The following is a 27,756-nucleotide window of genomic DNA, read 5'->3' as shown; positions in this document are numbered from 1 at the left end:
CTCACTTTAGGTAGTGTATATTTATAACGAAGAAGGGTGCACGTGTACCTTTGCACCCCCTAAATCTGGCTCTGTCTGCATATATGTGTAAACGTATTTTCATTATCTAAAACGACACTAAAATCGCACTTCCACTAGTCTAGTGCCTAGGGTGCTCGCCTTTGGTACACGCGGAAATGCATTCGATTACTGGACGTATTGTAAAAAGAGATAGAAATTTACCCACTTTGTATTTCCTTTAGTTCTTTCTACCATTCATTCTCAATATCTGAAAGCTAATATGAACCAGTATTAGAAGTATGTTAAGAGCCGTAACAGCAAGTGACGCAAATGGTGCAACGCAGTGGAGTCTCTGGGCGAACGAGTACCGGGCCGCCCCGGAACCATTGTTTGAAACTCATATTACATATTACTGAATAGCTATAAAGGTAACCAAGAAAGATCTATCGCTTTTCCAAGCACCACCTTCGAACATCGATATGCAAGGGCGCCGATCCTAGGAGGACCAAGGGGGCCCGGGCCCCCCCAAAGCTCATGTGGGCTCCCTACTGTATTTGTGAATATACAATATTTGGCATAATTTGAGTGCAATTTGTCTTAAAATCTTCATATATATATATATATATATATATACCTATACCTTCTGCATCTGAATGCCCCCCCCCCCAAATTTACAGAGAAATCGGCGCCCTTGTCGATATGTCACCTAAGACGTATCTGGAAGATCAAACATAGTCCCCATCAGCATCAATGACCTTCTGCCAACGTTCTGGAAAGCCATGGATTCCATCGGTGAAGAACATGGTGAGTCTTGAAGCGAAGAAGGTATCAAGTGCCGCACCTATACTAGGGATTTGAACTGGCGTCCTCTAAGGTGATTGTCCAAGGAATGGAACAGGTGATAATCGGACGGTGCAATGTCCGGAGAGTATAGAGGATGCAATAATGTTTCCCATCCAAGGCGTGGAATGATGTCCCGGGTCATCCTAGCCACGTGGAACTTAGCGTTGTTCTGTAACAGGAGTACCATCTTGCTATTCAGAAGTGCTGGCTCCACAGTTTTGAGTTTTTCTTGAACACGGTTCAACTGCTGACAGTACACAGTTACATCGACGCTCTGACCAGGTGGTAGCAGTTCCCGATACATGATGCAGCAAGTAGTCCATCAAACACACAAAAGGACCTTCTTCTAATGCAGTTCTGGTTTCGGCTGTTTTGGAACCGGTTCATGGGATGCTAACCAATGATGACGGCGTCTCTATCTCTATCCTTACGCAAGTTCACGGTATAACTGAACTGCGACAACCAAGTAATATGTTGCATATACCCACAGCAACAAGTGACCTTCGCCTTATCTCCATTCGCATTCAACTCGCGGTGTGAGGGCCAATTGAACACAGATCTCCACAAAATGAGACAGAACTTTCTTGGTTACCTTTAGATCCAAAATACTCTGTTAATAATTTTGTATGAGATTTCTACATTTTAAAGTTTCATATTAGTAGCAAAATTGATTTGATTTCCTCCTCCATTCTTAACATTTATAATGTTAATGTTCTGAAGGTAAAAATCATTTAAATATTAAAACAACCAAACAGCTCGCATAATACAATACACAACATTTTGCAGGTAGCCAGCTTAAGCTGGGCTCTTGAATGCAGAATTGCAAAGGCGTCACTGAAAAGTCGGCGAAGTTGATTATCAATATACGTCATAAATTATCAGTAGATATACTTTGTATTACATACTGTGTGTGTGATATGTCTTTGTTGAAATCGAAAGATCTAGTAGGCTAACTTCTATGTTTTTTTTTCTTTTCTTTCTTTTAAATGGTGTTATTCATTCGTGGTTTTCAGAACGAGAGATCTAGGGCTCCTGCGGAAAGAAGGCCCTGCCGAATATTCGGGGAACCACATGTACAAATGAATTGAAGGCGATCCGTAGTTATGGCTTCTGACAGGAGATCAAGTTTCAACTGTTATTCTTCAAAAACTGTATGATTGGAGGGGTACGAATATCTTCATCCACTGTGGCCAACTTGCTGGTTATGGGACCCCAAAAGTACGTTCCTGCGCTGGAGCCCCTAAGATATTTATTACGGCGATCAATATGTAATGCAGTGCTTAAAATGGATCGTATATACTCCTGTACAATATACTCCATCACTTCTTTACATTTAATTTTGATAGTGGCTGGTACCTTTCGTAGTGGAACTGTACATGTAAAGTTTTTAATTGGATAACACACTTGAAAATTCTTATGCAAATTATATAGGCTACCTGCGCGAGCATTTTACATTTCTCGTTTCCAGCTTTGGTTATTTATTGAATGTTTCAAAAATAGGAGAATGGTAATCTTTAAAAAATAGAAAGATGGAAAGGGAATAGTGTTCCTCCTAATTCAAGCACTTTTATTTGCGTGAAAGTATTTTTGTAATGAAGATATAAACGAAAATCGCCGGTGGTTATTGAATTTTGAAATCATTTCATTATTTCAAAACCGAAATTCAATTTCGATTTTTTTTTATAACAGAAAACCGATCAATACGTTCTCGGTTCGTTCTGTTTTGAAACCGCAAATCTTATTTCTGTTTTCAAAACCGGAAACATAAATCGATTTTCAGATATTAGATTTTTTCAAGAAACGAAACCGGAAATTTCATGAAATATGAACAGAACTAGTTAACAACGCTTTTTGGAGTGTCGTTCCCTTCAAATTTTGCGGTCATCAACTTTGCGAATGAGTTTAGGTGACTTTAATCCAATAAACACTAGATAGCTGCAAAATAGTTTAAATTGAAAAATAAGGATTTGCCTAGGCTTATATTCTTTTAACTTTGCTGGTATCAAAATTGTTTCCTCTCTTTTTTTTCTGTCGGTCCGTGAATAAATCACAAATTTCAATAGATTACACGTAGATCTTTCGATGGCTTAAAGCAAGAAAATACTTTATAATTTCTTGCTCCTATGGGAAATTTCAGAATTGCAGAAACAAAAAGTATTAAAGGATGTCGATAATGCTTTTGCAGCTGGTAACCCTGATGCTGTATTGAACGCCAGCTGGAAGCCGAACGCTCACACCACAATAGAACGACAGAAAGCCTGATGGAAAAAGGGAGAAAAACAAAAGTGCTTATGAGCGCCTGGTTTAGTCGCTCTTTGGTTTTGGCTATTTTCAGAAAAAGAAAGTATGGAGAGAGAGAGAATAATTGAAAGTGAAATTCCAATTCGTGTTTTAATACTTCATTAACACGATGAATCTGAATATTCGAAATACTAAGCTCTTAAGCGAAAAATAAAAATGGAGAAAATAGCCTACATATAATAGAAAACAAGTGAGTTTCGTTACACAGGTGAAAAACTGCGGTAAGCTTGTAAACTGTGTGAATTCAATACTCAAACTTGAAATAGCATATCTATAATTACTGATTGTAATAGAGGAATATGACCAAAGATAGGTTCTGTTCTTTGGACGGTGAGTTCATATCAAAAAATCATGACTGGCTATCTCTCACTGTTTTAGCACTATCAAGATTAACATTAAAAGCAGAAGCGGTAATTTATGTCTATCACTTCCAGTTGCAATGGAGGAATAAAATCAGAGTTGAAACATATTTTTGGTACTGAATGCGTATTTTAAAAAACTGTTTGTCACTACTTCCATGTTATCCATTATACAATTAGTGTTGTAGCCGAAAAATCGTAGATTCTCATCACTTCCGGTTTCAACAAATATATATGAAATCGAGACAAAACACATTCTTAGGATACACTAAATGTGTTTTTTTATTTATCACTCTATCAATTTTTACTCTATGAAAATCAGTATTGAAACCGAAAATACTAATATATTTCAACCACTTCCGGTTTTGGCAGAGTGTTGCAGGTAGTGATTAGGGTCTATATGTTCTCTTGAGATGGTGAATCGATTGAAAAAAAAAACATTTATCGTTATCAATTTCTGTTTTTGTTCTATGGCGTTCAAGATCAAGACCGAAAACTGTTGATTTCTATCACTTTCGGTTTGGATAGAAGGTTAACGGAGGACATGGAATCTACTTTGGGGACGTTAAATTGACAGCAAGAAATCGCTTTTCAAAATCACTTACCAGTAATCACTTCAAAATCACTTACTGTAATCCAATGGAGATTTCAGACGATTTCTCCTGGGGAGAATTTCAATACACGAAAGGTTAAAGTAGTACTGTGAGAATACTAGTAACCCTTATTAAACACAAGAGATTTGCTCCTGGGAGTATTTCGTAGCTCCGGCGGGAAAATTCCATGAGCCACTCCCTGAAATTATTATTGCTGTAGGCCTTATCTGTTTGAGTGTTCGTGGTTTTCTAAGATTCAGAATTGTTTAAAAAAAATAATCTGTTATCCATAAATGTTGAAAAGAATTGATAGTATTGCTCTGAAATGTAGAGCCTTTTCATGCGCGAAATCCCGGGCGGTTGCCCGATTCCCTCCGTATAAAGGCCGCCAGATGATTGGATTATAATGTTTTTAAAAAATCAACTATTTTCTCTGAGGAAGATTTTGTAGTTCACTTCATTTACCCTTATGTTGAAGGCATGACGGTGACTTTATTTTTGTGATGCTCTATTTATCCGCTTTATCTTCAATATTCATTCCAGGTTACATTGAATTATGTTACAGCAAACATATTCAGTTTAAATTTCTTTATTTTAATATATTCGTACGATATATTCCTGAAAATATAAAGCTTTTGCAGCAAATAGGCGTGTAAGAGTGTAATAGAGAGATACTGACTTCAATGTCGGTCGTGATTTGTTGACATGGTCAACTCTTACTCTGAACTCTTTATATCTTGTGTTTAGAATGGTATTTTCCTTTAAAGCGCCGAACTGCTATGACGTGAACCTAAAGCTTGATGTGGAATTCGAACAAACAAATTTTACCATAAACTAGCTGAAATGCTCATTCTTCGCAGAAAATATTTGAATGATATATTTAAATCCGATTTTTTCCTTTAGAATACATATTTCAATCTAAGTATAATGATAAAAACTGACGTCAAACTAAGTGTTAACTATATTTAGGAATTCACCTTAACGGTTCAATCGTTTCTTCACTTTCACCATTTTATGAACAATGTGGTAAGTTAAAATATTGTATAAATGCCCTTTCCCTCACTTAAAGAGGAATTTTCTAATAAATTATTTTTAATAAAAAGTTTATATTTCGAGTTTTATCTGCCTAACTAGAGGGGGACGTGAGAAATTATATTTTTTGACATCACTATTCCCCTTTTAAAATAAGGATATTAATGAAAGTTGCATGACAAAAGACAAGTTTGTTTAGAGTATTAGCCATGTTCAAAAACTCGTGACAAATGGTTCAGACGTTTTCCCGTACTGTGATCACAAACTAGGTCATTTTCATTCGTATTTTTAGTATCTGACATGGACCTCCTGAATTGAAAGCGGTAATGTTAACCAAATATCTATGAGCACACCCCTCAACCTTTTACACATGGTACTAAAAATTCACAAATGAAGGGTAAGGGGAAAAAACAAGGAATGTCACAAAACTTCATTTTCGAGATAACGGCGTTTTAATATTGAAAACTGTGTACAAAAAATGGGGTTATGAAATCTTTTGCCACATTTTACATGAACATTTCTACATCTACGCATGCATGCCATAGACAGTCAAATAGTGCCGAGAGTCATCAACAGATAGGACAAAGCACCCGAAAAAGCACATACATGGACATTCCTTGTTTTTTCCCCGTACCCTTCAAATACATTTCAAACTTATCGTTAGGAAGCTATAATCTTTTTAACTCGGTGCTGACTCTTTTAGTGCTAGATATAGAAATAATAATTCCTTGGCATATAGTCCTCATAGAGTTATGACCTGATAAATATCACACATTCATCGAGCAACCAGCAATGTGTGGTCTCAAAATCATTATTTTCGTTTTTGTAAAATCGTGTTCCAGTTCACTATCTATTGCAAGTTGCGCTACGTTTGTTTCGTCAGTGTCGACAATTTTGAATCCCTTCACCATATCCCACGATTACACATTTGAAAATAGGATGACGCAGCGAGATTTATAAGATTGTGTTGTTAGTACGTCCGTTCGTTCGTTCATTACTCCGCACAGTAACTCTCGAACGGATGAGAATTTTTAATTCTGTTTTTTGCAATGGATAGCTAGGGTGACTACCTTGGCTGAGTTCGTTAATGGAGTCAATTCGTTAACATCTTAACGGGTAACGGCAACTTTAACGGTGACTATATTTTACATTTAAACGAATTTTTGAATTCCGGATTTTTTGCAATAGGAAGATAAAGAGATTACTTCGGTCGAGTTTTTAATGGAGTCAATCCACCTGTTATCTATGTATTTTTCGTTCATGTCGACACTAGTTCACTCACTTGTGTAAAACTGAAAATCAAATTAAGATCTATATTACTGTACTTTCCTTTCCTTCTCAGATATTTGTTCCTATTCAGGAGATATATGACTCCAATACTATCCTAGAATATCCTAGAAGGATATTGCAAACGCTTTGCCAGCGAACTTCTGTCTCTTAATCTTATTAGAGCGAGGAGAACTTGAGTGTCGCCACTCCATTGACTGTTGTTTCGTTTCAAGATAGTAGTGGTACAACCATGTTTTGTTCATGGTTACTATTCCTGACAGAAATTGATCGGTATTCCGGTCAAAAATGGGAGATAGCTTACCTTGATGCCCTCACTCTTTCACGCTATTGATCTGCTGAGAGATTATAAGGAGCCCATTTTGCACAGAACTTGCGCATATCCAAGCCATTATGAATTATGCTACACACCTGGTCCCGAGAAATCCCCACAATCTCTGATACACGTTTTGCTGAGACCCTGCGACTTTCAAAAATAACGCCATGAATCTCAGCCACGATTTCGGGGATAGTGCTTTGTCTTCCTGCACGTGGAAAAGCATTGGTTGAGAAATCGCCACATTTAAACTGTGTCAACCGCTTCTTCACCACCTCGTATGACGGAAGAGAGTCCCGTAATGAATACTGATTTCCTCATAAATTTGCTTCAGTCACCTTACTTAGTGGAATAAAAATTTGGTGACAGCTCTGATTTTGATGTTTTGGAAATTTGCAGGTTGGGCACACCTGATTACTTCAGAGCCCTGAAAAACAATAAAAATTTCGTTAATTATTGAAAATCTATATTTATACATACCGTACAATTTCATCATTCTACCTGCACTCCTTCTGGGTTCGGAAGCTCCCTTGTGGCTAAGCGATTAGTGTACGCGTCGTTAGCGTGGAACACCCGACTTCGATTCCCCGCGGGAGCTCATGTGGTTCGGATCCAATGTTAAGCTGTAGATCCACGTCTCATATAGTCTCGTTGGTGAAAGAGAAGCTGAAATGAAATAAAATCCTTATTGGTTGGGCTACGAATTTTTCAGCAGCCCCACGTAACCTAGGAACCTAGGTTTTGAAATCATTTTCTTTAGCCATAATGCAAGAGAAAATGTAAACGTCTTCTTTTATCAAACGTTTTGTTTAACGTTTATGTAGTTTTGAGATTTTTATTAAAACAAAGCAGATATGTAAATTTCGCTATAGCTTTTTAATGATCATACGTAGATTAAAGCTATATAAGAAAAGAAAGAAAGAAAAGCGTGGCACTAGAATTTAATTTTAGAAAACAATCTTCAATTAGTTATATTTATCAAAGATTGTAGAAGAAACCAACTATTGGTTGACTGGAGTGTAGCATTCCTATTCAGTATCGAAGCTATTATGAGACGTGAATCTATAGCTCAAAGTGGAATCCAAACCACTGTAATGGGTTCAAATTTTTCGGCTCCCCTACCACCATTGGAATTCAGGACCTTTTTGCACAGAAGCGTGCGGCACTACCTACTGGACCAGCGGAGAGGGCTGAGCTAAGTAATATTATCATTGATAGCTATTTATATCAAACAAGCTATACACAGCGGCTTAACTTTTTTTACTTGTTTATTAAAAAACAATTCGTCTAACGTATAACTGCAACACCAACATTCGTCGTATTACACCCTTCATGATACAAAAATCATCTTGTTTTATTTTGATTAGCTTCACATTTTAAATTTTGAAAAATCCAATGAACTTTATCTTCATTGCATTGACTAATATGCACTAACAAAATTGCAGAAAAGTACTCGTTTTTTGACTTCCTTACAAATGTGACGAGAATTTTAATACATTTTCATGTGTCTTAATATTTTTTTCTCAGTGTGTGAATTCTTAAATTTACATAAATTAATGTATTAATGAATTCGTGTAATTTCATAAATGTTCTGTATGTAGTTAAGCATTTCCTAAATCAGGTTCGTTTTGTTTTGTTCCATTTGTAGGCGTGGTGCAGGCTGGAAATGAGACTACTCCCACGCTCGTGTCACTAGCGTCCGGGAGCGAGGACCATGTCTGTAGATTCGGAGAGTATCATCTCTGAGGAAGAACGCAGCTTGTTCCGTCCGTTCACGAGGGAGTCCCTAGCTGCGATCGAGGCACGAATAGCTGAAGAGTATGCCAAGCAAAAAGAGTTGGAAAAGAAGAGAGCTGAAGGAGAGGTGAGCACACCACAAATGTTGTCATTAAACCCTTTTATCATCGTTCCCAGTAGGCAAAGGACCTATATTTTATTATTTTTATTTATCACATATTCATTTTTCTTAGTACTTTTCTTAAATGACTAATAAAGAACTACCTACCACTAATGCCAATGGTGAAAGTGCTCACATTCTGATAAATTGGTAATTTCGCTTTGTATATTAATTTGAGGACCCTCTAACCAATGAAACTAATTTTAAAACATATACGTCTATGTGGTCACAAGAAAAACGACCCCAAAGCTTGGATATTTATAATTATCTATATCCCAACTGTAAGGTCATTTTTTGTCGTGATCCAATCGATGAATATACTTTTAAAAAAAAAAGACCATTGGATTCCACATCATCATATTAATATAAAAAGTGAAATTCGAAATTTATCCAAGCGTTGGCATCTTTACTATTGGCATTGTAGTGTTTTTCTTTCAATATTTCATATATTATGATATTCACTTTTATGACGGTTATAATGTTTTGGTAATATTAAAGCGAATCATTGACAAATGTTCTGTTACATCATTGTTATTATTCGCTTTATTCGTAAAAAAAAAAAAAAAAAACTTTATTCGTAAATGATACACTAGCGATCAAAAAAATTACAAACTCTTTAATTTAATAATATCGTAAAGCATATTTTCTAGTGATTCCGTGTAACTTTTCTGAAAGTTCGTTCGGCGCTTAGTGTATTGTATTAATATAATAATTTAAAAACAATATCAAGAGAAGAAAATAAATCAACCAGAAATTGCTTATATATTTTTTTAGGTAATTCTGATTTTTGTTTGCTTTTATTTTTAATATTTATTGAGAACTGAGATGCTATACTACGATCTATTTCTTTAAAATTAGCGGATCAAGAATACAGGACAACACCCCATCATTCACTATTCCTCTTTTTTTTTCTTAATACAACTCTCTCACTACATATAAGTCAAGATGTTCCTTGCACTGAGGATTGCCAGATTTTTCAGAGCAAAAAAGAAAGAATTTTACAGTTGTGTACATAATATTCAAATACAGTTTCACATACTAAAATGTCTCAGAAAAATGTAAACTTTTGTGAGTAAACATTAGAACTGGCAACCCTAGTTGTACTTCAGTGTTGCAAGAATAAAACACTGATATAACAAAACAATAATATCGATCGATAGAGACCACCGTGGGCTACCTCTCATGACTTGTCAGTGGACGTGTGATCACTCCTGGTCACTATGGGAATGTTTGATTGCGTAGATGACAAACCAAGACAATGTTCAGGCTCCTTCGTATCCTTAGAAACAATCATAATTTTAAAAAAAATTCAGAACTGTTAGATTTTACTTTATAAAATCTGCGTTCAGTCGTGTTTTCAATATTGCAAAATCAGAATAGTCTTGAGTTTGAAAACCTACATAACGATAGTAATACTTAGATAATCTAGAAAATCAAAATATTTGTTTAAAAGTAAAGCCTCGAAACCTTTTACCTGGCTTGGGCTTCTTAATAGATAAAATAAAGTTGACAATAGACTATACTTGTTATGAACCAGAAATCATTAGAGATAAAAAAAATAGAAAACAATTCTTTGTATATATATTACTGCGTGAATTTTTTCACAAAGAAAATTATTCTTTTCTAAAGCAATAAGAAATAAAAGAAATGGTGTCTATCTTCTTAGTCCCGCTCTTCAGCTAGTGCTAGAGTTTGCAGTCATATACGAGCAATTACTTTAAAAACAAATTTTTGCTCAGAAAACCTTTCCTTAATCAATATATCGACACATTTATAGATTTTTAAAGCTAGCCGGAGGGTAGCAACTTCTAAGGAGGATACAACCTGTTTCAAGGAAAAAATGTGATACCATTAATGGTATTGAGGAATTTGTAAATACGCTATATAAAAACTAAGGTTGTGTAAGTAAAGAAATACAATTTACAGAATTTACGGATATGGGTGTATTCAGGGGATAAAAGTGAGGAGGGACGCGGGGTACGCCGTACCCCAACTTCTAAAATGTGCGGCGTCCCCCAGGTCCTAAAATCACAATGGGCAAAGATAGGCAAAGAGAACGGCATGACATTAGGGTGCTATCTACCGTCCCCCTACCTTTTCAGATCCACTATTACCCCTGGGTATATTAATGTTTATCTTAGAGGTTTTCCCCCCCATAACTATAGGAAATACAGAAGTACGTTACATACTAAAAATTTGAAAATAGACTATTTTAGTAAATAAAACCTTTAATTCTAGGAATTCTCCCGAATCATGCAAGGCATGTACAACAGATTTTGATATCTCAGGAATATTTAACTCCAAGTTTTACAAATTAAAAAAATGTTCCGTGGTTTATCATATTTAACATATATTACACACACACACACACACACACACACACATATATATATATATATATATATATATATATATATATATATATATATATATATATATATATACTAAACTTTCGTTGATATCACGGTTTTCATCACCATCAGGTATAACGCTGAATTTCTCAGTCAATTTTAATTCTGCGAAAATAACCTTCACTGCAACACGATAGGTTATAAATTCATTTTGCGTTTCAGATGACAGATGAGTTGCATTTGCTGGGGCTCTACATATTTTTAAATGTAGATGGGATGAATTGTAAATGTGAATTGAAGTTACAAATATTACTCTATCAAGCTTCCTCAAAACTAACTGAAGTCCCTCAAAATTAACAAACTAGATCCACCTATTCATATCTAGAAAAAGTACTGGGACAATCTTCCATTACTTCTAAACGCTACTAACGAATTATATAATAATAAATGTTATTATTATTCTTAAGGGAACGAATAAAATGAATAAATCAAATTAATTTGGGGGGCACATGGGAATTTTAGGGGGACTGGCACACTCCCAAGTATAATTCTAACGACGTCATTAGTGATTATGAAGTTGACAAATTAGAATTCTTCCAAAGATATCTCTCAGTGTAACGTTAGTAGATTGGAGTGATAACAAAGATTATGTTTAGCTTTGATCTGTAACCAGTTTCGGGAAAACATCTGAAGTTTTGAAACTTCCTGATTATGGAATAATGTTCTGTAGCGAAGGCCAAAATTATAAAGAAAAGTCATGGTTTGCCATATAATACACGAAGCTTCATTCATTTACCTATATGCTATACAGTTCATCAAAAACATTATTTTTAACTGTATTTCATTTTCCAATCTTGGGCGACGTCTAGAAGGTTACGTTATATAGGCGGCGATATGTAAATATCAGCAGATTTTGTAAGACCGTTTGGTAGACAGGATAAAATCAACTGTATAATTAAAGGTATTTCTTGAATTCGGAGAAATTATAAATATCGTTGTTTCTGTTCTGCTAAAAGTTCATATAAACAAATTTTAATATTTATAATCAGTAACGAAGCCACATAATATTCAAGATAAACAGAGCTTACCCGGGACAGTGTACACAAAATAACAAAGCTCGTAGAATGACTTTTAAGAAGATAGGTAAAACTTTTCTTTGCCTGAAACAAGACAAATTGTACATGTAATGACTGATTGTCAAATAGCCTTGCAAACTAGAGGATTTCTTGTCAGCTCCTGCCAGGATAAACTTAAATTACTCTTCCTTAGAAACTCCTAAGAGCCGAGATTCGTGTGAGACTATGCACGTGAATTTGATTTCCATAGCACACAGTTGGCATACGAACAGTTGGCACAGTTGGCACAGTTGGCATAAAGCAAGCCAGCAATATATATCTCACTACACTACATAAAGATGAAAATTTTAAGTTAATTGATCTTACTGATACGATAATTTATTGATCTTTCCTGGTCAAAGTAAGGAGTGTATCGAAAAGTAGTTAGCAACATTGCATATGTCATTAAAGTCAGAAGAAAAGAGAAAAAGTGAAGCAAACCCACATTTTTATTAATAGAAAATCTCTATGTATCTACATGACAAAGAAAATACAACTTACATGTCCCGTCGTACATATGAACGTAGTTTCTGTTTAATTCCAGCCATTAACCGTTGCACAGTCTCGACGGTGCATTTCCTCGATGCTGCAGCCCAGTTTCTCTTGAAGTCCGCCATGTTGCGCACTGGTTTATCATTCTTTCGGAAGTTGCGTTTGACAATTACCCAATATCTTTTGATTGGACGGAGTTGTGGGCAGTTTGGTGGATTCATGTGTTTCCCTACAAACTCGATGTTCTGTTCATTGAGCCCACCGTACTGTCGTCTTAGCATAGTGTGCTGTTGCTAAGTCGGGCCAAAACAAAGGGGGATTGCATGCTTTTTATACAATGGCAGCAGTCTTTTTTGTAGACATTCCTTTCGGTATACTTCTGCGTTTATGGTGGATTCTGCATAAAATATACCGGAGCGCAAACCACAGGAGCAGATTGCCTGCCATACCAGTACTTTTTTCCCAAATTTTTCCACGTCAACGTACCTCTGTGCAGCACATACATCCCCAGCATTGCGTGCAGTATAATATTGGGGCCCCGGAAGTGTTTTTGAGTCCTCTTTTACGTACGTTTCATCGTCCATCAATACACATCGCTCTGGTGACTTTACGATGTTGTCATACAGCTTGCGGGCTCTTGTTTGTGTCGTTTGTCTCTGCTTTGGTGTTTGTTTCGCACGTTTTTGCTTCTTATAGGTCTTCAAATTATATCTGACCTTGATACGCTGAATCATTCCTATGGACGTTCTCGCTTTGGTAGCCAAATCCCGCACAGACATTGATGGATTTTGGTGTATCAACCGCACAACTTCACGGTCGAGTCCAGGGTTTCTCGGACCCTTTTTTCGCCCGGATCTCGGCATATCTTCAAAGCTGTAGTGTTCACCGAATTTCTCAATGACCGATTTCACAGTTGTATGATGAACCCCACACTTTTTTCCTATCTGATTGTATGTTATGCCTTTGACGGTGCACCAATTGTGCAGGATTTCCCACTTCACTTCCAGTTTCACACGCGACATTTCCTATTCAACTCGGAACACAGCAACAAGCACGCAGCTATCCGTTTACAAGACTTCAACTGACCAGGTGCTTCCAGGTTTTGCCGTCTATGCAGCCTCGCAAGTGCACACCAACACCCCCAATGTTGCTAACTACTTTTCGATACACTCCTTACACTTTTTATGCACAAAAAGTGTACTCTAGACTCTCGCTAATCCGGTCATTCCTGGCACATATGGGTGCCGGATTGGCGAAAGTGCCGGATTATTGAGTGTGTATTTGATTTATATATTTCGAATACGTACAGTATATAAAACTTTTTTAACTAAACATTGTTGCGCATGCGCACGATGATTCATTGTACAAGTGTTTTTGGTTGGATGTGCGCCGGATTACTGAGAGGCCGGACTACTGAGGGCTGGATTAGCGAGAGCCTAGTGTATTAGTTTTTAGTATAGCTGAGGACAATAGAATGAAAAGTATGTGTCTTGTATTTCTCATTTTAATAAGCTTAACTTTCAGAAGATTAAATTCATTTACTGAAAACAAAACTTCGTAATTCTGTACTCAACAATAGATTTTCCAATTACTGGCTACTACTTAAATTTATATTTAAATGGGGTTTCTTAGGATTTAGCGTCTCTCGTACAGTTTAACGTGGGATTCAGGTTATATCTGCTCCCACCAAGATCGAACCATTGGAAGCACGCGAACAGCCACGCTTCGCTACTCTCTATAATTATGCCTAATAAAGAATATTTCTAGAGATTATAAATAGATCAATAAATAATAACGTGCGACACAAATTAATAACATGAGTATTTAAATTCTAATTCTTTCCATTAAATTTATTATATAGCTTTAAACCAGTATTTGTCTCAAAATTCACTGATCAATAGAACTGTTTCATGAGTAGCTAATATTTAATACACACGTCGGTAGAATCCGTGTGAGATATATTATTTCCGAGTATATATGTTGACTCCGGAATTATTATTTAAATAATTAATATTTTTCTGACCAGAGTACGTACTTCATAAAAAATTAAAATATTTCATTACAGTTTCCATAACGTAACGAAACTGTTTCGAAATATTTTAATTTTTAATAAAGTACATACTCTGGTCAGAAAAATATTATATATATATATATATATATATATATATATATATATATATATATATATATATATATATATATATATATATATATATATTTTTCTGACCAGAGTATGTACTTTATTAAAAATTAAAATATTTCGAAACAGTTTCGTTACGTTATGGAAACTGTAATGAAATATTTTAATTTTTTATGAAGTACGTACTCTGGTCAGAAAAATATTAATATATATATATAAAATATATATATATATATATATATATATATATGTGTGTGTGTGTGTGTGTGTGTGTGTGTGTGTGTACACGGTGTAACTTAATATAACAAATGTCTGAAAGTGATTACTAACACTCAGATAACCTAAAAAAGGTCCTACAAACATATAGCATATTGAGCATATCGATAGAGTTAGCGAGGGCCAAAAGCGTGGAGACAGTAAGTTCGAAGCAGTAGATATTGAAAACCTTAGAGATGACAGTCTATGAAAATCAAGAGGTGACGCTGGTGTTCAGTGCGTAGTTGCTCGGTTCAGACACAGGTGGCACTTGTGTTCAAGACATTACAGTACAGGATTGTGATCATTGTGCTGCGAGTATAGAATAAGACGAGTGGCAGTGCTCAACTAAAACATAGTGCATTATTCAAACCGCGAACAGGCCGACATGCTATTCATGTACGATCGTGCAGATGGCAATGGGCGTGAAGCAGCACGACTGTATCAGGAGCGTTTTCCTAACAGACGCCAATCATCATACAGAATATTTACAGCAATTCATCGCACGTGTATGAAATAAGAGACCGCACTATTTGCCCATGTGAATGGTGATCGACCCCGTCGTGTACAAACACTTTTATGGACGAATATGTGTTAGAAGCTCCGGATAATGAGCCAGGCACGAGTAAGAGGGAACTTAGCTGTCAAATGCATTGTAGTCACATGATTATGTGACATGCGTTACATGAAAATGCCTTGTACCCATACCACCTGCAAAAGACTGACAGAACTGGATTTCCAACCATGTGAAACATTCTGCCAGTGGTTCATTCAACAGATCACTTCCATCATGCACTAACCCACTGGTATCAAACACCAGTACTGTTCACTGACGTAGCCACGTTTGGAAGGAAGGTATCGTCAACATGCATAATACACACATGTGAGCAGATTCACATGCTCATGGTACACCTATCATTCATCACCAACATAAATGTAGATTCAATATATGGTGTGATATTGTCCATGATCAACTGATCGGCCCATACATGCTACACCGAAGACTGAATGGAGCACAGTATTCGGCTTTCCTCCACGGTACACTGCCAGAATTACTGGAAAATATTCCCCTATGGATTCGTCGCAGCATGTGGTATATGCATGATGGGGCTCCGGAGCACTTCAGGGAACTCAGTGGTAGAGTGCTTGCCTCTGGTGCATGAGGTCCCTTGTTCGATCCCCGACCAAGTAAATTTGTGGTGGACAACATTGCATTCGTGGATTTTCTTGGGATACTCCCGTTTCCTTCCACTTTCTCATTCCATCAATTCTTCCATTATCTTTCACTCGCTTTAATCATCGTCTCCTTTATCCTAAAAAGGGCATAATCGTAGGACGTTAAACTGAAAGATTCATTTTTCGCGCACTTTAGTGTGAATGTTTGCCAGTGATTGAATAACAACTTCCTGACAGTGAGACGTTGGATCGAGCGTGGCGGTCCAGTGCATTGGCCTACCCTGTCTTCAAACCCATACGTAAATACTCTGTACGATATATAGATTTTATATGTTATAAAATATATGCGATTTCTAACAATAAACTACTTTAAATGTCAATTTTCTTCAGCAAATCTTTAGAAATCATATCTCCAAGATGTTAACTTCTATCATAATTAAAAAAAATAATTATTGTTGACTCACTCTTTAAGAGGACTTATTGTGTTTCTGTACAATTGCTCGTGTCTTATTTTTAAATGTGAGCATTATATGAGTTTGCTGTTGTTAGCAGTAAGTGTTTAGTGCAGTAGTTGTAGCCAGTAGATGTAGTTTAGAAATTGTTTAGTTTTCAGATTGTTGTAGATTTTGTATCTGTACTGTAGCTTTTAATATTGCAGGTGGCGATTCGTGTAGATTCGTGTCTTGCAATTGCTGTGTGAACTATTAATTTTAAGATTGAAAATTGAACCACAATTAATGCATTTAGTATATAATTAATTATTCATTTTGTGCAGATCTAGTATATGTTATCAACTATTTAGCAAATTTACAGATAAAATTGAAAGTGAAAATTTTACTAAGTACGTATAACAAAATTTGCGTGGTGAACGAAAATGTTGAACAAAAAAATTGAGAAATATTAGTACATAAATATGTGTGCTCTTCATTAGTTTAAAGAGCTGTCATGTTACGCTGTAATTAAAATTGTAACAAGAACACGTTTGAGAAACAGTTCAAATTCTCTTATCATCAACATCAAGAGCTTAAGTAATACAATGACAAATGAAGGAAATTATGAAGAAACAGTTGAAAGCGAGGAGTCGATAATGCACAATAAACAAGAGCTAAGAATCTGCTGGGAGTTCTAGATTAAGATGATGAAATGCCATAAATGGGGATGGTAATATATTTAGAATATTTATTTTATATCAGTTTCTTTCTACAAATATAAAAATTAATACAAAGAATTGATAGTATTACAAATAATATTTCAAAAGTTGAATCATGTAACCTGTAATTGTAAAAGAATATTCTAGGAGTTACAAACTACTAACTGTGATTAACTGCCGGATTCATTTGTATACATTATATGTACGTATACATAATTTCTATTTAAATACAATTAATATGAAAATAATTCATGTTAAATAGGAATAGGATCATACCCTAGAGAGCTAGAAAGTGATGTTATGAAGTGATTTAAAAAATGACAGTGCTACGTTTTCAATTACGTTCTTGAACAATACATTAATTGGAATATAAACCAGTATAACTAAGGAACCTGAATATACTTCCAATTTTACTTATATGTAATGTTGACTTTAAAACAATAGTTAATGTAATTGGTGAAGCAGACAAATATTCTTCGCCATATTAAAAAAAATACCTCAAGGAAGATTCTGAACTTGAAGAATATGCTTAAGCAAGTAGTCGAATATCATGTGAAAGAACAGAGCCTTTCATCGCTTTGTCAGCTAGAATTTTGTGCTAATTTTCTTCTTTACAGCGTCCTAACTTTCTGTGCTACATGCCTACTTTCTCGGTGCTCTTCGTCTTCCAATTTCTTCACTCTAATAGCTTGTGCCAATCGCCTGTCTTTGCTCGCTGAGACTCTGATACCTTTTTATGGTTAATGAAAAATCCCTTCGTTGAAGTACACCTGGTAAAAATGAAAATAATAAAACAAACAACAAGTTTCATAATTATTTATGATGGTTTAATTTCAAGTTCCGAACCAAGAAATGTTTCATAGAACCATATAAAAGTAAATTTGAAAGAAGTATGTTTTCTGATGTCTATATAGTTGACAACATGAACTGAATCTGCATGATTGATTTTAATAATTGAACTGAGCAATAACGTTTATTTATCTCTTGGGAGCGTATTTGAAATATCCAGTGAGGAGCCAACAGTTAAGTGAAAGCTAAAAGTGGCACTCTTTAGAGAATATTTCTTTCTGCAAAACAATCAAGTGCATTTTTCTTATTTATTTCGGGGCAGGAAATGCTGTAATATAATCGAGCAATATATTCAGAACTGTACGTATATTAAAAGCTAGAGCATCACTCTTGACAAATATTACTTTATGAAGTAAACTGTGCCATACTGTACATTTATTTTCCTAAAATGAACGCAAGTTTCTAAATAGTTTCTTTCCTGTAGTAATTTATAACTTAACTCCTAGAAAGTGTCAACTATTACTGACTAAAGATTAACATAAAGCTAAAGAAGAAAATGTCTTTGATCGAACACGAATTTTTTTGACAACTCTGGGATTACCTTATAGAATTATATGGTTCACATTTAATTGAAAAGTCATTCCGTTTCAAGACTATGAATAATGCAGCATCGCTTGAATGTTTCGTGTTATTTAAATTATAAACCAGTTCCTCTGTTTGTCAAATGACTAATGCACGTTATGTCTTTGGGCATGGTCCCATGTTCGATCTTCACATTGAATTAAACCCCAAATAATAGATCAGGACCCAATTTAAGAAATAAGTCACATCTCATATAACCAGTGGTGAATATTGGCATTAAACTTCAATAATGAAGGAATGAATCTATTATGTGTCTTACTGCAAAAATGAATACTAATGCAGGAAAGATCAAGATTGTATCCATGAATTTTTTTTCTTAGTCGGAAAATCTACAACAAATGTTTTGTTAATAATCATGAATTTATTTTCTTAATTAATTACGTTTTACTTGTAGGACATCTACTAACATGTAGTTCAGAAAAGTTATTTTGTACTTATTTGCGCTATATACGAATAGAATTTATAAAGAACGAAAAGAGTGGGAAAGGCTGAGAGAGCTTCTTCTTTTAACTTTTGTTCTTATGTTGATGGATTTCAGACTTTTGATTTAGATTACTAGAGCTTCCTCTTTAACTTGTCAAACTTATTTGTATAATAATTTTTATCAGTGCATTTCTTCGAGAAAAAGGATTACATAATTAAAATTACAGTGTCTGGATTTGTGTTCAGCGGCAGAATTTTTACAAAAGAAGCCAAAGTATTCCTGGATGAAGCAAAAAAAATTGTTTGCATATTCTAGTTGAGGAAACTATGTATTTATATACTGCTTCGAAGATTCAGCAAAGGATAAATACTTCGTCTTGTCTACCTTTCACAGCGTTTATGTCGAAACTTTTGTTGCTAGTTTGTAATATGGAGTTGGACATTGTTAGCGAAATGCTGCGTTACGTCTCTTCAAAACAGACCAGAAATATTGCAAGTGTGTAGTAAATTAAATAATGATATTCTTTTCACGAGTATTTCACAAGAAACAACAATCGAATCTCAACGAGATGTCTTACTATGACAAAAGTATTTTCTCATATTATTTTCATTCACCAAGAAGGTCTGACAATGTTACTGGAGTTCTAATCCTATAAACATAAATAGTACGAACACAACTATTTCCGAAACAGTAATATTCGAGTCAGAAATTGTGGCTGTTTGGATTCTTTCCTAAAAGTAAGAAATAATAAGCTAAAATCGAGTTCATACGAAAGGAAAGAATATTGATTAGTTAGAGATCTATAAAATCTATAACTGTTAAAATAACAAAATTTAATTTATAAGCGAAAATAATCCCACCGAAGTGTGACAACCTTTGACAGTTACATCAAGTTTTATCCCAAAGTCGTTCCCAGATCTTTTTAACACTAGAATGCGTATCATAGAGAGAAAAGTATAAAAATACAAATAAACAATTTGAATATCCAGTATATGCACTTGTGTACTTCAATTTAGAAATATTTCCGGAAGTATGGTCTGGTTATTGTTAAAATGCACTTGCGTAAATGCAGGAGTATGTGAACCTTTTCAAGAAATGAAATCCGAGTAAATAAATAGAAAATGAGAATTATTCTTTCCGTGTAACTTCAAGACTTGTAATACAATTAAGATATACTTTGAATATATTGTACTAAATAATGAAACTAAGTCTTATTTTTTAAAACTGTAGATCTTTGCGAATTGAAATGAAAAGTGTAAAAGTTAATAATATAAATACTTAAATTGGAATGAAAAATATGAAATTAATTCGAACAAAGTAGTAATTCCTAGTTTATTTCAATGTTACAATTAATCCTGGATCTTCTTACATTGACTGAACATAACAGTTAAACGTATTACAAAGAAACTAATGATCCTGGGATATCGCCAAATAAAATGATTCTCAGTATAAAAGTTGTTGGTAGGGATTTATGCAGTACTCTTGGAAACAATAGCCTATGCCTCGCTTTTACACCAGCAGGTGCAGCATGAACGATCTTTATTACGATTATTAATATGCTGTTGTGGAGACCGCCGTAGACGTCAGGACAGCAAAGTGGCAGCAACAGACAATGACTCCTAATGGAATATAGTCTATGAGCGGTTAAAAAAGGCGAGTTCTTTCCACATATATGTATAAATTTACCACAAATAACGTAATGTCAAGCTTATTTAAAAAGCACCTGAAATATTGATGTTTGCTTTTACGACAGTTGTTGGCGTCAAACATTACAATTAATTTTTTTTAACATATTTTAGTATTTCAGTCTATAATCCAAAAGTGAGAACTACCTGTTAAAGAAATCCTGATTTTGATTCAGTTATGTTACTAATAATACTAACAATAATCGGGAAATGTATACTAAAAATGAACCCATAAAAATGAAAAAATTACTTTTACTAGTCACAGCTTATTTTTGTTTTGCAAAATCTTTCGGATACGACTTTGAAATCTTTATTGATTGTGGATCAGTAGTACAATATAAGTAATAGGTATTAGGAATGATAGGATTCATAACGGATGTAAATTATTCATTAATTTTAATGCTGTCTAAAAATATTAATTAGATCAGAAATATATGTATTTCGGTTTAAAACAAAATTACTAGAGCTTCTTCATACAGTAAGTCAATACGTGAGCTACTCGAAGAAATATAATAATATGTCACATATTCTAAGTTTCGAGTAAACTGGGAATGGAAGGTTCAGCATTTCCATGCAATTCAATGCAAAGATACATACCAAATAAATTGCCCATGCTACCTCCAGGTACATTTCCGAAATTAAATTACCTACATTCTATTCTATGATTCAATCCCAACACATTCCACCTAATAACTCAATTTCATCGGATCAGTCCCGGGTTCGATTCCCAGTGGGGGCCTTCAGCCGAAAAGTGTAAAATGCTTTATCAGGCCAGCCGTCCTGAATCAGGTTTTCCTCATTCACCCGGACAAATGCCGGGGTGGTACCTAACTTATAGGTCCCAGGCCGCTTCCTTCCTCCCCTTTCCTCGGATAGAGTGCTCACCGAGGGACGTCATCCCTCATACGTGACGGGCTAAATTTCCATAGATGCCGAAAGCCCAGAAATCTAAATCTATTCGCCCGAGCCACTTACATACTCTCTTGGATCGTAACTGAATTGCAAGCTTAAGGAAGTCAGTACATAATGCAGAAAAGATTATTGTGTGTGTTGTTATCAATATAATAAGTACAACACAAGTGTGAGAATAACCGAATACTACGAGTAAACAAGTGATTAAAGTACTCGTTGCGGTGGACGTCTTCGATGTTCGGTTTGGATTACATAAGCGTATACAAGGTAGTTCAATTTGGAGATCCAGAAGTTTAGAGTAGTTAAGGAATTCCATGCACTTAACTGAGACTTTTTGCTTTTGCAAAATATGTAAATATAACTAATGTATTTATATAGTGCAATATTTTGAAACATTGATCATGTTCTTTAAATCATTGATCATGACCTTCAAACTTCGAATCAATAATAAGACTATATTTCAAATTGTTTCCTTTCATGTAACTATTTTTTAGTTAGTTTTACGTTCCACATTATGCTTCATAAATCAATGAGAATGACCTCTATCAGAATCAAACTCTGTAGCTTTGTGACGCAAAACTGTGTGCTAAGCATTCAGTTCCCTAGCTGATTTTAGTAAGACATAAGTTGATTATGAACAAGAAAACGTTTACACAGCATAGCCATGTTCTTGTACTTGTTGCGAAATGAAATGAATTGAAACCAATAATAATTATCTATAAGTTTACCTGTCTGAGTAGAATTATATTCTATTAAGAATAATAATGACGAAGACGTCTATATTTTACTATGCACATATCAGGCGCATGAATTTTATTAACAAGCACGAAATAAAGTTTGAGTATCACAAGCCTTACAAAAGCGACAAATCTTTCAATTAAATATGGAGATTCTATAAATCGTTATTGTTGATGTGTTCATACGGTAAAACACCATCGGAACGAACATACTTTGACTGTAGCATTCGAAATATAACTCTTAATTACTAGATGACATAATAAACTTTAGCGTAACTACTTAGTATTAGCAGATGTTCAGCGTGTTTCTGCGGATATTTTTTGTGGACCTACACTTCTTGTGTCCTCTCTGTTAAATTGAATTATGATAAGTGATAGATTCGCTTTCTCTGAAATAAAAAGGCCCCTGTATATCATTTTTGCCTTCATGTCCAACATATCAAAAGGAACGTATAGTAATAATTCTGTACGTAATACTAAGAATTCTCCCTTTCACCACTCTCTTCGAGCTGTGATTCCCAAACTTCGTACAAGTGAATGACAGGTTCGTATTACAGGTATTAAAAATTATCATATATAAAATTTCATGCCTATATATCTAGTTGCTCAAATCCTTCCTTCTTCGTTTGTCATATTGATTTCATGCAAGTAAATTACATTCGTGTTTTGTGATTCTAAAACTTTCTAACAAAAAGAGGTCGTTATGCCCACCTATGAAACGAAATGTGTGATAATAGTGATTTTGACATCCAATCCCCTTTGCCGTTGGATTTGAATTTACAAAACTTAGTTATATCTATAGCATGTCGCAGGCAATAAATGACGAATTATTATACCAAAAGCTATACCGATCCATAAAGTAACTTTGGAGTGATAATGGGATATTCTCATTCGTGTAAAAGCTATAAGAGCAACATTTGAATGCAGCAATTCCAACTAATTAATATAGATACCTAGTGTCTTTTAAGTGTCTGTTTATACAGGAAAGAATATGGTCTAAAAGACTACTGTACAACTGAATTGGATATAACTAACAGAAGTAATGTAAGTTTCTTTCTTTATCACCGCACTCAATACTGTATTTCTCTTTTGTGCTTCATATCAATAAGGCACTCTTTTATACTTATAACTACGTACATATATTTGTGTTATTCTCCTTATACTAATTCTGTCAATGTTCTTACAGAATTTGTTTCGTAGTTAATGCACACAATCATTCACTAACAATATTGCATAAGTATTATTGACATAATGTAATAAAAAAATATGCAAATCGTGCTTGACTTTAAAACATACAATCTTTATAGCACATGATATATTTGCACTGTATATTGATTAACTTCAATAACGCAGAATTATATCTTTACGATTCAATTTATATCTGTTTTGTATTCATCAAAATATTAGGAAAAACACACTTGAAAATAGAATATTTAAAATGTACTCACAAATGATTGTTCGAAATATTTTGATTATGGAACTAGGGATTTTACTAACAGAAAAAATTAATTGTAATCTATTTTATATTTCTTTTCAAATTTATAATATTCTAATAAGTAATATCTTAAAATTAAATGAAATCTGGAAAACTAACGTAATTATTATTTTACAAAGTAGAGTATTTAATTCATAAAAATAATTATGCTTACTAATAAAATCTCAAAATTTTTTGAAAACAATACGTAGGTACAATAAAAATTATAATCCAATATTTATCATAGTACGTAGCTCATGTTAAGCTTTGAGTTTCTAGGAGAGCTAAGATTTGGCCACATTGAATGAAACAGAAGTTAAATATTAAATAGTACGGAAAATAATTTCGCAAAGAATAGAGAAATAGCATATTGACAACAAACAAAATCAATGTACAAAGAGTGTTCACCCTGACGTTAAGGTTGTTATTTTAAAACTACACAATTTTATTCGGTAGCTCTCGAATCGCATTTAATATAGTCACCATGCAGGGAAATGAACTTGGACCAGCGCCGCTGCCACTCAGTAAACATCTGTTTGAAGCTATTTTGAACATACGCTTCGAAATCGTTTCTAAACCCATCAAAATTGCCGCAGAGCTTTGAAAACGACATCCTTTGAGATCCTTTTCGACCTGTGGGTATAAAAAGAAGTCACTAGGAGTCTAATGTAGGAGTCTAGGGCTATATAGGGAATGCGTAACCATCTCGATGCTCTTCTTGAAAAAAACACTACTACTTTATTTACATGAACACGTGCACTTGCCAAGATGCAGTTTTCACTGCAAGGTCTCTCCTATTTTCGAGAATGAAATTTTTCATCAGATGCTTCAAGAAAGATATATAGTACTCTATATTTACAGTCTGGCCTGCCAGAACCGCGTGGCAGTACACTACAGCGCGATAATCGAAGAAATCTATCTGACGCGATCAAACCAGATTTGTTGCAGACTTTTGAACCTCATATTGCCGAAAACTCTTTCGTTCAATCATAGTTGGATCACCAAGCGCTTCTTCCGAAATATCTAACCTATTCTGTAGCTGTTTTCTTCAAAACACGCAAAATTTTAATTTCATATTGATGCCCTTCGGTAAAACTGATCACGATAAAACTTCGAGGCTAGAAACAGAAACATCCACTTTGCACTATCGCCCTCACTCAAGTAAACTACTGATCCTCGTTAAATATGGCCGTCTTTCATTTCACACCACCAGGTATACATATCTATGTACAAACGAGCGCGTGCTTCGTTTATTGGCCGCCAGTGGCGCTGGTGTCAGTCTTTGTTGAAAGCCCCTCGTAGCTAAATAAATGTTCATGCTACTAGTTTCTGCCATAATATTTTCTAATATCTTCTACGTAATTTCAAATAGATTATGAGTTAAATTAATATGACTTAATTACATAAAGTGATATAAAATAAAACATCAATGTCCAGTTAACATATAACGATTCTTTATTACTGAAAATACTTATCAAACATTTAACATCATTATTTCTTGAATAGTAGTTTCGAATTCTGGCTATTTTTCTGTATTCTTTGACATCAAAATTAGTGTACGTAATTATCAATACAAATTTTAAGAAAATATATTATAAATATAAATAACTTTTTTTTATTTTATTGACACAATTAAATATCTTTCAGTTATTTTTCATTTGTTTTATAGATGTTTCTGAATTAATATAATACAATAGTGCCAAATACAGAAATATTATAACAAAAGTATGTAATAGAAGAACTTCTCAGAACAGTTCTCTGTTCTACATTTAACATATTGCATGCACAATCTTTCCATTTACCGATTGTTGCTCCAGTTTAAAATGTGCTCAAGTAATAATTATGTGCTTCTTTTCATTTGAAATTTAAATGTAAATTAGGTTCAATGTATTAATAAAGAACTATTATTCAGAAGCAATTTATTCTGCAATGCATTCTCAATCTACAATTCTTTCACAACTACAGGCCAATTATGGAATTTCCTTTCAGAAGTTTTGTCTTCTAAAAGCAAATCATAATTATAAAATTTCCTTGTACCTACCTATTTTTTTTTATTCAGGAAGTTCTAATCCTCAATATTTTTCATAAAGGTAAAATCGTCCGGTCGTACTTATATTTCTATAAACATATAGTACAAATTTATTTCTTGAGTTCTTTAACAGATTGCTATTTAAATGCTTGAGAATAATAAACACTTATGTTAACTTACATTTTTTTTAAGAATTCAGAGAAGCATGTGAAAATACATACATTTAAACTGAGAATAATGCGAAAAAATATTGAGTGTAAACATTTCCCGGATAAAGAAATACAGAATTGAAAGTATGAAACAAAGTGTGATTTGTGGAAGTGAAATATCTTTGTTTGTAACATTGCCTTCAAATAAAAAGCAGAACTAATAACATGTGAAAAGGTATCAAAATTTCATTTGTTTGGTAAACACACACATCTAGTTCAAATTGATCAAAAAAAAGCACTAATAGCGTGTAATGAAAATACCAAATTTCAAACTAAAATTACAAATAAATTATATCTCTTTGATTTATAGTTTTCTTAATGCAAGATGTAGATGATAAAATGGAGTAAAATGTATTATAATCAAATATAATCTTGTGTCAGGTTTTAAGTTATTTAAAGTATTTAAGGAAAAGAGAGAGAAAACTTTATTAAGCATTTCTTTGAAACAGACAAAGTAGCCCTTATTACATACTAGTTGATTAATATCTAACTGAAAAATAGGCATAAACATTTCGACACGTTTAAACGAAAAATTGTTGAGCTTGTGAAACCTTAGAAGATAAAAAAAATCGTCTAACTTAAATTAATTTATAAATTATTTCCAAGTATAGACTGCAGAACATGTAACTGTTTGTTAAATCTGTACTTCATTGTTCATGTCTGCATGCACTGGTATGTGTGTAGAAGTAACTACACGAGAAATCTTCTAGCCCTATTGACTTCTGTAATCTACTTCTCCTTATACTAATGCACACAAAAATACAGTTACACATTTTCTCCTTTCCAAATTGCACTCCGTTTATAATTTAGACACGTTTACATACGTTAAAATTATCAAAATATATATACACTATGTTTAGCGTCTCTATAGAATCTTCATTAAATTTAATTCAGTAATATCTATTTGAGTTAGATGCAGTAAGAGATACCTTCTTTGGAACTGTTACAAAAAGTATGTTTCTGTATCCTTAAAACTGTAATATTTTAGTCTCTAAAAATGAAAATTTAATCTTTAGGTTGTAATAATTTGTAATAAATACTAAGAGTCAAAATAGAGAAATTTCAGACACAAATTGTTAATTTGTAATTTTCTGAGAAGAATAGAGTAAAAATCTATAGCAATGTTAGGTTAATTATTATACCCCCACAGTAAATTGCTGTACTAACACACATAAGGTAGTATTTTTAATTAATAGGTTAATAAGCGTAATGAAAATAATAATACAACATTCAATACATTCAAACCTTATATATGAGTTTTCTTTTTATATACCATTCCCTTAATACAGCTAATTAAACTTCCTGTATGTCTTTTAACATATTAATGTAAGTTCTTAAGTAAGTCAGAAGTAGTATGATTTTTGTTCCAAACTAAACTTGTTCTTCTTCAGCCAAATGAAGTGATATTATTAATAAATTTTATTATATAGTTTTAATTTGTTGAATCAATACAGATTATCGAAATATTCTTTTTCATTTCGAAATATAATTTATTAAATTTCTTACCTGTCGGCCTTACACCAGTTATACCCTACTTGCTATGCTATA

The 27,756-nt window shown here is 33.9% G+C and overlaps 1 protein-coding gene across 24 annotated transcripts in view; it reads left to right on the top strand.

Annotated features, from left to right (window-relative positions):
- Positions 1 to 27,756, top strand: part of para (sodium voltage-gated channel paralytic) — a 651,733-nt gene that overhangs the window by 392,275 nt on the left and 231,702 nt on the right. For all 24 annotated transcript variants that reach the window (XM_081734028.1, XM_081734020.1, XM_081734025.1 and 21 more), the window contains one exon: positions 8,380 to 8,595. In XM_081734028.1, the coding sequence (XP_081590154.1) occupies positions 8,446 to 8,595 (150 nt within the window). In that variant the 5' untranslated portion in view covers positions 8,380 to 8,445. The remainder of the gene's footprint in view (positions 1 to 8,379; positions 8,596 to 27,756) is intronic.

This window comes from Thermobia domestica, chromosome 12, assembly GCF_964235325.1.
Source record: "Thermobia domestica chromosome 12, izTheDome1.hap1.1, whole genome shotgun sequence".
Classification (NCBI taxonomy): Eukaryota; Metazoa; Arthropoda; class Insecta; order Zygentoma; family Lepismatidae; genus Thermobia; species Thermobia domestica.
The sequence above is the reverse complement of the archived record's forward strand: the minus strand, read 5'-3'. Positions and strand labels throughout refer to the sequence as shown.